This window comes from Tenrec ecaudatus, chromosome 1 (assembly GCF_050624435.1).
Source record: "Tenrec ecaudatus isolate mTenEca1 chromosome 1, mTenEca1.hap1, whole genome shotgun sequence".
NCBI classification, from domain to species: Eukaryota; Metazoa; Chordata; class Mammalia; order Afrosoricida; family Tenrecidae; genus Tenrec; species Tenrec ecaudatus.
The window spans coordinates 107,171,186-107,183,723 of record NC_134530.1 but is presented as its reverse complement, the minus strand read 5'-3'; the positions used below and the strand labels follow the sequence as shown (position 1 = coordinate 107,183,723).

The 12,538-nt window shown below is 46.4% G+C and overlaps 1 protein-coding gene across 1 annotated transcript in view; it reads right to left on the bottom strand.

The window, feature by feature from the left end:
• Positions 1 to 12,538, bottom strand: part of AK5 (adenylate kinase 5) — a 332,878-nt gene that overhangs the window by 31,845 nt on the left and 288,495 nt on the right. The window contains exons 11-12 of the mRNA XM_075557438.1: positions 5,362 to 5,525; positions 1,406 to 1,522 (exon numbers count right to left, since the gene is read on the bottom strand). Of these exons, the coding sequence (XP_075413553.1) occupies positions 1,406 to 1,522; positions 5,362 to 5,525 (281 nt within the window). The remainder of the gene's footprint in view (positions 1 to 1,405; positions 1,523 to 5,361; positions 5,526 to 12,538) is intronic.

The window sequence follows — 12,538 nt, the reverse complement described above, 5'->3', positions numbered from 1 at the left end:
TCAGATCAGAGATGATGTTGGTATATAATATTTATAGCCCAGTAAACGGTAGCTCTAGTGGTTATGACTCCCTGTTCCCCTAGAGTGGCCTTGACCTGTCTGGGATCTCTCTTCCTAGGACAGGGTAGCGATCAGGGAGGTTTCAAGGAAGGAGAACAGGGTGGTACATATGTGTTGATTCTGCCTGCCCGCCATCCATCCCCTAGTCTTTTTGTAAAAGCATCTCTTTCCCCCTGCCCAACTTTGGGTAATTTCTTTCTCTTCTCTCAGTCTGTGTGGTACACACTCCCCTTCATCCATTTCCCCCATGGGCACCTCGGATTTATTAGGAATTGAGTTGTATACCCCAAACATGTGCTGAGGTGGCTAGGCAGGGATTCTCAGTGTTATCTAATTATCCCCCATTGTGTAGCTTGATGTAAATAGTCTCTGTGTTATCAGTCCTGACATATGATAACGAAGCAGGATTAGGTTATCTCTCTTTTAACATATGAGAGATGAAAGAAGCAAGTGAAGATCAGAGGGACCTACTAGCACCAAGAAGATCAGGAGCAGATGACATCCTTGGGTCCCGGGTCCTTGCACTGGAAACCTTCTAGACCCAGAGGAAGTTTGAGAACCATTCCCTAGAGCTGAGCAACCTGTGGGTGGTGACCCCTTTGGGGTCGAAAGACCCGTTCACAGGGGTCATCCGATTCATCACCGTAGCAAGATTACAGTTAAAAAGTAGCAATAAAAATAATTTTACGGTCAAGGGGTCGCCAGCACATGAGGAACTGTGTTAGATGGTTGTGGCCAGAGGAAGGGTGAGCATCCTGGTGACAGGGAGAGTCTTTCCCTGGAGCAGCACCGTAAGCTCCGACACTAACCTCCTACACTGTAAGAGTGGAACGTTGTTGAAGTCATCTACTCGTGCTGTTTATTTGCTAGCAGCATTACACACCCAAGACAGGCCTGGGCCAATCAGTACATTCCAGCCCACATTCCCTGTAGCCACTGTGATTGGTCTAGCAATGGACAATAAAACACAACCCTGAGTTTTTTGCTGGACCGCTTAGGAAAGAGAAACAACTCTTTTCTGCGAGCCCACTTACATGGCAGCTTACATGCTTAGAATCAGGAGAAAATGAGGCCAACACAGAGGAAAGAAAACTCTATGAGCTTGAGAAAGATGATTCAGCAACGTGCTTGTCTGGAGCAGACCCAGTCTGAACGCCTCCACCCCCGTTTCTTCTTTACTTGAGCCAATAAATCCCTCCCCAGCCCGTTAGGGTCCCCCCCCCCCCGCCAATCTGTCACTGAAATTTCTAATTAATGTAATTGGGAAAAGAGATGTTGAATTTATTCCTGTAATCTCAATGATGCCCCCTCTTTTTCCTCCTGGAAAATTCCCATGCTAGCTCACCCTGCGTCCGAATTCTTCGCCTTGTTTCACTTCCCGAGGATAGCCGTCAATCAGGAAGCCCTTGGTGTCGCCTAGGCTGGCTGCCATCGCCTCCTTCAGGAGCGCCAGCATGATGCCCTGGGGCAGGGGAAAGTGAGCGGTCAGGACCAGAGCTCTTTCCACAGAACAACACCGGGAACACCACAGCACACACAAAACCCAGCTGCCAGCGAGTAGTCATTCACATGTGTCAGAGGATTTCACTGGCTGAGTTTCAGGAGGTAAATTGTCAGGGCTTCTTCCAAGGGACCTCTGGGTGGCCTTAAACTTCCGACCTTTTGGTTAGTCTCTGAAAATTTTTATCAGTTGTGCACCCAGAAACTCCAGAATCACTACCAAACCCCAACCAAATTCACTAGCGAGGAGTCCCTTCTGACTCATAGTGACCCCATCCGGGGTTTCTGAGGCTGTAAATCTTTATAGGCACCGGTAGCCTCATCTTTCTCCTCATCTTTCTCTTTTCTCATCTTTCTCTGGTGGATTTGAACTGCCCATCACCTTGCCATTATCGATCCAATGCTTACCAGGCAGCAACACCACTCTGCTTTAATCCCCTTGTTACCGGAAGGGAAAAGGTTCAGATAAAATTAATAAAAGATACCAATACATCATATTTTGTCAATTCTAAATTCCATTTCTTTCTTCACCAGTTTCTTATTTATGAAGATTTCGTAGGTATCTTATAATCAGTGCTGGGACATAGTTAACCTGTTAGTAATGTTTTTTTCTTATTGGTATATTCTTGTTAAATGCCAGCGAGTCATTTCTGACCCATAACGACCATATACACAACAGAAAGAAACACTGCACAGTCCTGGGCCACCCTCACAGTCCTTCTCACGCCCAAGCTCATGGTTGCAGCCACTCCCAGGGGCCTTCCTTTTTTTCGCTGCCCCTCCATCTTACCAGGGGTATATTCTTACTGGTTGTATTTTGCTGGTGTGCCTGAAAATGGATGGAATCTTCGGTGCAATGAAATAGAGTAGGCACACTTCATATTGGAGCTGTCCCTCAGTTAGGCAAGATGGTGGCATTAAAGATAGAGTATGGCATGCAATGTATTTCACTATTGATCTTTTTCCAGTAGACATTTTATATGATTTGACATCATTGATACGAAAACACTTTTAGTAGATGAGAAGAAGCCTTATCTTCTAGAAACATTTTTCCACTGTTAGGATTTTGTATTAAACACAAATCTGAAAGAGAAGGGGGTCTTGGAAGCGTGAGAATGAGTATAGGGGAGATGGCATCAGTTGCCTAAATGGGAGGACGTCCCCTGCTCCCTGCTGGTGTCCCCTGGCCTTTGATGGAGGCTGGGGGTGTGGACAGCCTATCACAAGGGAGATAGGAATCTTTTCCTAAATAGGCATGAGTCACTTCCATAGGAAGTTTGTATTCTTGTGAGGGAGACAGATAATAGATAAATATATCCTGAAACAGCACTCAGAGAGAATTGCTCTGCACAAAACTGAAGCTGGGCGAAGAGACACGGAGAACTGGAGGTGCTGTTTTTAGTAGGGGCGCCAGGGAGTGCTCTTCTGATAAATTGTGACACCGAGGCAGAAATACGAATGAAGTGAGGGCAAAGGCACACACACTGTGACTACCTGACAGAGCAGGCCAGGTTGAGGGAATAGTACAGACGGGGGAGAAACAGCCTGGCCCATTGAAGGAACAAAGACATTAGTGGCTGTGGAGAGTGGGCCAGTTGACAGTGAGAAGACACAAAGTTGGAGAGGGAGCCATAGGGCAGAGCCCATGGGCCTTGCAGGTGAGGAGACAAAACAAACCCGACAATAAACCCAAACCAGTTACTGCCGAGGCCATTCCAAATTTCGTGACCCAAGGTGGAAAACTGTACCTCAGAAGGTTTTCAACGGCTGGCTTTAAACAAGCAGATGGTCAAGACTTTGGTGGCTACACGTACACGACCTCAGGAGCCCTGGTGGCACAGTGGGTCACCCTCTGGGCTGCTAACCACAAGGTCAGCGGTTTCCACCCACCAGCCACATGGTGGGAGAAGGAGAAGGTACATGTTTAAAGCCTTGGAAGCCCATAGGGAGCAGCTCTACTCTGTCCTGTGAGGGTTATTATCACTCAGAATCAACTGACGGAAGTTTTAAAATATTTTTTTTTTGAGGGATGCTGTAGGCCATGGAAGGAGTTCTGGTGGTGTTGTGTTGGGCCACTAACAGCAAGGTCAACTGTTTGAGATCCCCAACCACTGTTTGAGAGAAAGATGAGGCTGTCTACTCCTATAAAGCGTTTCAGTGTTGGAAACCCACAGGGGGAGTTCTACCCTGTCCCACTGGGTTGCTGTGAGTTGGAATTGACTCAGGGGCAGAATTTTGTGGGTCATGGGAAGGACTCTGAGTTCATTCTAGATGGTGTACCATCAGGGAAAGGGTCACACCATTTGCTAAAGGTTGTAAAGGAATTGATTGGACTGCTGAGAACAAAGTAGACTGGAGCAGGGAAAAGTCAGAGCAGGGAGAAGTTGCTAAGAGGCGAGGGCAGTGGTTGCTTTCTCCTTCTGAGGCCCTCTCTGGCTTTCCCTTGGGGCATAGAGCGTGTCTGGGAAGAAGGGAGCAGGAAGCTCCCTTAGATAACCGAGCCCAGCATGGGACCTAGTGCGGTGGGGACACCAGGAGTAAGTTTTAGTACCAACGACATCCAGCTTCTCCAAGATGGGTCATGGCTTGATAAGAACAAAGTTACCCAAAAGGGACTGTCCTTATCTTACATATCTAGGAAGATACAACTGCCACACTTTCAGAACTAGATAAACACGTTATCATTTTCTATTCTCTGGTGGTTTCTGATTCTAGGCTCAGCTATCCCACATTCACCTCTGCTTTGAAGATTTTAAACTCCAATGTTTGGGCCAATCTGGGGGAAAATGGTGAAACGGGTCATTTTTTTTTTTTGGTCTTTGATGCCCCAGTGGAATTTTCCCAGCTCTCATCTGCACATTTCAGAGTCCATTCAAGTCATACCCTCCCTCTTGTGATAAAATATGTTCCCAGGAAAGGTCTTTTCTCAGGTTTGTTTGGAATTGTTCCAGGGTGATTTCATGAACATGCAGAGTTCAGTCCCTGGATTTCAGGCACCCCACGCGATGAAGTCGGTTCCGTCTGCCTCGAGGCAACCCTGTGGCCTTGCACTTGTCTCCTTCAGGAAGCAGATAATGCAGAGACAAGGTGCCATGGGGCCAAGTACAACTGCCCTGTGGGCTTTGTGGGGCTGCAAATCGCTGTAGGAGTAGAAAACCTCAACCTTCTCTCGTGGTTTCGAACTGTTACCCAATATGTGACCCACTATGATGGCAGGTCCCTAGTATCTGGGTAAGAGGGGCTGAAGTATCAAAGAGCAAGAAGTTTGGCGGGAAGCAAACATCCTCCATTCTGGAAATGACAGTTAGTGGTTCTCTATTCTCCATTCCCTCTTCTCCTTTCCTGCTCACACCCACATTTCAAGTGGGCACCTGGCTACTCAGAGATAAACTAGATTCCCAGCTTCTCCTGCTGGAACGCAGATGGTGGAAGGAAAGCAAGAGTTATGCATTTCTGAATTGCTTCTTCAGAATCGTGAGAGATTCATTGTCTCTCTCTTTGCCCTTGCCTGGGGCTGGGCTGCGGACATGGTGGTGGTGAGTTCATTCCCGCCATGTGGATAGCACTCGAGGGCCCAGCAGAAAGCAAAACAGAAGGCCCCAGGCTGCACCCCTAAGCAGGGCTGGGGTAGTCTCTCCTCTGGACTTCCTGCCCGCCTGGGGAGTTTTAAATAGGAGAGAAATAAAGCACAGCTATTGTGCCTCTGGAGTTCTTTGCTGCAGCAGCAAGACGAAAGATAGCATTCCACAATAGCTCCGGAGCCAGGAAAGGCAGCTGTGCAGGGCAGGTGGTGTTGCTTACCGTGGGAACCAGGCCTCCTCTTTCCATAATGTCTCTCATCAGTCTGCTTCTTTCCGTTTCTGATGACAGTGCACTACGCACAAGTTCACCAGTCGAGAGGTGTGTCAATCCGTATTTTTCCACCAGCTTTGTGCACTGTGTGGCTTTGCCAGAGCCAGGGCCACCTTGAAAAGAAGCCATGTAGTTAGTCATGCAACCCAAACCTTTATCTTTGCCTGCAGTCATCGTGGGGAGCACGCCTCCGTGCTTCCCTTACCCAGCACGGAGGGCGCCCTATGTAGACGAGAAGCGGTGCTGAGGAGCTGCAGAGATGAGGCAGGGGTGTGATTTAGCTCGACGATTTAGTTGGATGAGTTCAGCAAAGTGGTTGTTAAAATGGCACATCTAATCAGGGCTCTTTTATGTGAGGGGCTGTGGAAATCACAAATTTACATGCCTTATTCTTTTTAACATTCATCTGAGCAACCGCGGGTTCTAAGCACCCACAGTAATGTTCATTCTGTCTATAGGTATAAAATTTTAGATGGAACAATGCTTGTAATATTTATGAATTCATTTCATAAAGCTCATTATCCTTTTGGTGAAATACTACATTTCATTCCTTTGTATTTGTACTTGCACTTGTTTCCTTCTGTAAACATATAGTGTAGAGAGAGACGGTGCCAAACAATCAGAGGGTGGCATGCAGCTGTCATTCGTGACAGCCTTGTGTTATGCCCCGAATTCCCATGAGATATTCTGAGCGAATCATGCAATTCTTGAAAGCGTTCAAAGAGCTAAAAATATTGCCAAGAAAATTGCTGTCAGCTCAGCAGAAGCAGGAAGGGGTTTTCAAAGGACAACACCCTTGAGGGAGGGGGAAAAAGAGGACTTGATGCAAAGGGCTTAAGTGGAGAGCAAATGACTTGAAAATGATTAGGGCAAAGCATATACAGATGTGCTTTATACAATTGATGTATGTATGGATTGTGATCAGAGTTGTATGAGTCCCTAACAAAATGTAAAAAAAAAAAAAAAAGGACAACACCCTAGGTTCAAAGAAGAGAAGAGGTCTGCTTCTAACATATCAAACCTACTAACGATTGTCTCATTGGCCTCCCGCTAAGGAATGGGGTCCCCCCTCCAGTGAAAAGATGTTAAATCACAGTTGATGATGCTGCTTGGGTAACAGCAAAGAATATTACAAGTGAGCATGCCAATCAAGAAGCAAGATGGAACTATCTTAAATAACAGTTTTATTTTTTGTCAGGTGCTTAATGTTTTTTTCATTAATATTTAAAAACTGTTATAAAATAATCTAGTTTTCTGTACCTGCTATGGCCATTATTTAAATATTAACTATATGAAAGAATAAAATGCCTTTTGCTGTATCTTTTGTTTTATGCAGTCGTTGGAGTAGTGGCCCAGTTGCTAGAGTATTTGAGTCCCACCACTGATATAAGGGTAATGAGATAGCGTCTCCGGCTTCAAAGAGTGGAAGTCGATGGGGGAGAAGTGCAATTACAGCAGAACACCAGGTAGCTAGTAGATAAGGAGGGCTTCCGAGTGCTGTAGAGGCAAAAGGGGGGTAGGACTCCATTTTCCTAGGCAAGCAAGTCAGAGAAGTCTCCTGGGGAACCGAATTCACTCCCCGAGCACATATTCCAAGTACTGGCCGTAGCACTTTGTACCTCTCCCATCTCTTGGACTTCAGAAAGGATGTACATGTAACGTGAAGCTATGGTTTCTTGACAGGCACTTTATCGAGGTCTGGGTTTTTCTGGAGGCAGTGGTTTCCTCGCTCCAGCCCTTCCCGGAGGAATTCTGCTCTCTGGGGGTTTCCATATTAATATTGCAGTTTGGCATCCTTAAGAGACTCAAATTGTGTTCCTTCTAAAGTTATTTGAGTTTTAGAAACAAAAAGACCAGAGCTGTGGGGCTGGTGGGGCACGGTTTCTCCATGGTCGTAGGACAGCGCTTGCCACCCTTGAAGAATGGGCAAAGACATTGTTCCAATGGGAAAAATTGCTTGGTTCAACTTGCCTGACCCTTTTCTCACCGATGCAGTTTTCAATTTCCTTAAAACTTTCTCATAATAAGCCTCCATGATTGTCCCAAGTCCGTAGAGAAAATATACCAAGATGACCTTTTTGGAATTCCCCAAATAATTGTAGAGTAAGCAGTATGGAGGTTCCATCTGACTGCCTCTGGCTCCACAACAGAGAAAGCCAACCCATCTTCTCATCTGCCCCAGAAAGCAGAAGTCAGATCTGCTTCCACGGGCCATCCTTCTTTTACCCTCTCCTGACACCAGCGGGGTCTCCTTCCATTCTCCTGTTTCTGCTGGACTTGGCTGCTGCCGTGGACCAATGACCCGATCCTCAGGGTTTCCTGCTCGTGTATTGTGGCAACCTGTGTACCTCCTAACAAACCTTTCTTCTCATTCTACGTATTGCCCGTGAGTTTTCTGTGGCCATTGTCACTGGTGACTGACCCCACAGGGCAGTAGGCGTGGATGCTGTCAGAAGGATGGAGGTAAAGGAGGATGGAGGGGGGAGCATGTCTGACTTCCACTTGGTGACAATAGGCTTTACTTGGGCTGGGGAGGAGTTGAATCCTCTTTCTCCCTTTGTGTCGCCAGAGGAGGTCAGATGCAGTTCCCTCCCCCATTTTCTCACTCTCCTGCCTGCCCCGCCCCTCCCCCTTCTCCTCTTGTCTCCCAACACTATCCCTTTACAAAGCTATATCCTTCCAGACCCCTGTGCGCTTACTGGTGCCCTTCTCCCCTCGTTCTCTTCTCTTCTCTAAGAATCCCTTTCATCCCCTCAGTCTAACTAAAATGTTTTTGCCATGAAGCCTTCTCAGCTCTGCGGGGCCGGAATGCACCTTCTTCCCCTGCTCCGTGAGTGCTTCAGACAGATGTGGATGCACGCTGCCGCTCTCACCCTTGGTCTCTAGCTTTCTTTCCTGGGTTCTGCCCGAGTGCCTCAGAGGCCGTGCTGGTAGTGAAAAGCTCTGCCCTCAGGCAGTGTTAGAAAGTGAATTGCTACCTTCCTGCTATCTAATCCCCCACCCCCACCCCACCACATACCTACCCCAGAAGCAGCCAAGTCATTGGGGCTTGCCTGGTATGTCCTTGATGGAATTGGGGGTACTAGGGTCATATGGGAGCCCTGGTATTGTAGTGGTTATGTATCGGGCTGCTAACTGCAGGGTCAGCAGTTTGAAACCACCAGCCACTTAGTGGGAGAAAGACAGAGCTTTCTACTCCTGTTAGGAGTTATAGTCTTGGAAACCCTCAGGGGCAATTCTACCCTGTCCTATAGGGTTACTATGAGTTGACAACTCCATGGAAGTGATTTTGGGGGGTGGGGAGTGTCAGTGGTTAGGGCTGTATAGTTGATAAGTTATACCCTGCAAAAATGTAAGTCAACTGTCCCAGTCACTGTCTCTTTCCACCTTTGTCGTCCTGATTGCAAGTGTGATGAGTTGATCTGCAGGCAATCATGATTTTGAGACAATTTCCTTTGTTCTCCAGGTTCTTCTTATGTGGCCACATTTCTGTGAATCTCTGGACACCACTGTGGTCCACTGTGGCTTCATGCTGACAGTTTTCGTAATCTAGATGATTTTCTTTTTGTCCCGTTTAAGTCTTTAAAATGTTCCTCTATCAGTCAGTGTAAAGCATGAAAAATAATTATCTATAAATTATCAAGGGGTCATGAGGGAGGGAGGGAGGGAGGGCGGGGAAGGGAGAGAAAAAACGAGGAGCCCATACCAAGGGCTCAAATAGAAAAAAAATGTTTTGACGGTGATGATGGCGACAAATGTACAAATGTGCTTGACACATGGAGGTATGTATGGATTGTGATTAGAGTTGTATGAGCCCCCAATAAAATGATTTAAAAAAAATGGTCCTCTATAAATTATATTTGAATTTGAGGTCTCTTCACACACACACGATGCCCCAGAGCAAACCAACTCATTGCCATTGAGTTGATTCTGACTCATAGTGACCCTATAGGTCAGGGTAGAACGGCCCCTGTGGGTCTCTGAGGGTATAGCTCTTTAGCCTCATCTTTCGCCCTTTCCCTACAACTAGAACAGGGCAAAACTCAAATGCTGACAATCGGAGCAATGGTTGCCTGTGGTGGTGTCGGTGGAGTTCCTGACAGGAAAGAGATGCGGGGTATGCTCAGGATGATGGGTATGTTAGGGACAGGGGTTGTCCCTTTTCATGCCTGAAGCCCCCCTACAGGAGGGTGTAAGAGAATCAGGCGAGCCTTAGCCAGCCATAACTACTACTGGGCATGCGCCAATTCAAGCCCGAGCCAGGTGGGCAGTACACCTGGGCTGCCTAAACTAGTCCCAGGTGGTCTTAATTCACTCAGTGGGTTCAACCTGTACCTTCAACCACGCCTCCCAATCAGAGGCCTCAAGTACTTGGACTGCGGGCCCCCTTTTCTTCTTCGCTCTGTGGCTCCTGTCCCTCCGCCCACTCAGCAAGGTCACCAAGTGTGGGTAGGCAGTCGCACAAGGTGAGCTTGTGCGCTTCCGTGGTGAGCCCCCGCACTGCCTGCACGCGGGCTGGCACTGTCTGTGGTAACGTGTGCTCTTTGAGACTGTAAACCTGAACCTCTTCCGTCCTTTATTAAAAACTCCCTGGATCGCCAACCAGGCTTCGGCGTGAGTGCTTGCTCGTGGGAAGCCAAGAACCGAGGTATTTCCCACCCGAGAAATCTAACAGAAATAGTCTCAATCTTGATTTAGGTGTTGGTTACAAAAGCTGGAGGTTTGTGTCCACCCAGACGCTCCTTATTAGAAAGGCCTGGCGGAAACTCAACGGTGCGCAGTCTGATCGGACATGCATGGGACCTCCAGGGGTTCGAATCCACTCAGCAGTCACTGGGAGCGGTACGTGGGTGTAAGTATTTTGGCAAAGTTCATTGCATGGAACGTTTAAGATCTATGCATTTTACTCTCTCCAAAGCATATCGCTTAATATATACAAGGGGGGGAGAGGCTTTTAAAAGATCATGGAAAAATTCCAGTATCTTTTAATTCCATTTCTTCAAGAACATTTTGAAACCCCTTCGTATACCTTAATTTCAAAGCTGATGACGCCAACCTGGATTTATTTTGGACTCTCAGTGTCAGATAATGGAAGAAGAGAAGGGCCCCTCAGTCCCCCTCCTTTGGGCAGAAAGGCTCATCCAGACAGCTGCCCTGAGCCAAATGGAGAGGGCGCAGACCCCTCACAGCATTGTTGTGACCAGCGGGATGTAATAGAAATACAGCAATTACAAAGCCTGGCAAAAAGGATGCAGACCACTTAGAAAGAGCAGCCAATTGCTAGGGACTCTGGCATTTGCTTCAAGCACTGTGATTCCTGTCTGTTGATATAATAGAAACGGAGAGTGTGGGCACAAGGGCGGGCCACTCAGACTAAGTGCTTCCAGATAAATGGCTAAGGGAGCAGGCGGCGGGGCTCCTGCAGAGGCTGGGCTGAGCCGAGCCGGGCCGGGGTGGGTGGTGGGGGTAATGGTGGTTCTGTGGCCAGATTTACCTGGAAACTCCTTTCCTGGGATAGCTGGAAGCCAGTCGTGTGGAAAGGCTATTTGCAAATTTGGCTTACAAAGCAAAAATGCTTTTCTCCAACTATTTTCTTCCTTCAGCATCCCACTAATAGGACTATAATTTTTGTTCCTCTAACATGATATTTAATAAATCTCAACATAAAGGCAATTAAAAGTCGTTAGCTCAAATGAACAACAGCTGTGTGTTATAAACAGCAGCTACGGTCTCAGATCTTTTGCTAAAGCAACAGCTGCAAGTTCTTAGCATTCTTTGGTTACACGTGTACGCCATGGAATTTCAAGTAATCCACATAAGGAATGGATTCTCCCCTTGATTCCAAACTGGAGAACAGACTGACTTTATCACTGTGGTCCAGGGCCAGAGACTTCTGGTGGAAATACGGATTTTTCATATCCTGCCACTTTCATGTCTTCCATGCCTATGACTTTTAAATAATAAATAATGGGGCCTTATTGTTCATGTAGATAACATCCAGTCATTTAAAAGTAAATAGTACAAGTCAACAATTCATGCATTGTGGGCTGAAGCCAGCCTATATTTGTAAAATTTCCTTTTGGTAACAGTGTTTTGTTTTATTTACTTATTTTTAATTATTATTTTAAACAGTGTTTTAAATTCTATGTCATTTAAATTAATGACACTCAATAGAATTACCTTATGCCCGAGGGGATAATTTATAATATTCTCTATCATAAAATAATGATGTATCTAAAGTTAATCAGGTACATGTATAGACCATAGCTATATGACTGGATTTTGAGGTCACATTTAATTCTAGCCCAAACCTAAGAACAATTCGTTCTTATGACATGGCCCTTCTTGATACTTGCCCTCATGAAGAGATCCTGAAGATACGAATGTTACAGCAAAGTGTGGTAACAACCAGATGGTGTCCCGCTATCAGAAAAAGTAGCACCTGGGATCTTAAAGTCTTGTCTTTAAACAAGCAGCCATCTGAGGTGTCAGCTAAACCCACATAGAAGAAGCACACTAGCCTGTGTGATTCAAGGATTATATGTAATAAAACCCACATCTGAAGGAGGCAATGATATCAGAGCCTAAATTGTGAACCCCCCAAATCCATTTGCAGGGTCCCCACATGAATTAAGCCTTCCGTGAATTCCCTCTGATCATCGGTGAGGGATGTGAATAGTCTTGCTGTCAGACAAAGAACATGATGCAGTTAGGTCAAGTTAGGTTACTGGAGCAGGGGGCTGCTTCTTTCTTCTGTGGAGTGAGGTGGTTAACCTACCCGCCACTAGGGTTCCTATGGGGTTGGGTCATTTGTTTCAATCTACATAACATCAAAGGGCAGACAGGAGTTGTCCATAAGTCTGATGTTCATAACTGTATCAGAATGAATTGGCTGCTTGTCTGGTGGCAGGATGATTGGTCACACACGAGCTGCAAACCAAGGCTTAAACCTCCAATTAACCTATACATGGTGAGGTATGATTCACAAAGTATCTGGAATATTCCCTTTTAAAGGGGGTCTGTCAATATTTTGGAAAGGAGCCCTGGTAGTGTAGTGATTATACATTAGGCTGTTAACCACAAGGTTACCAGCTGCACCAAGCGAGAAATCGGAGGTTTTCTTACT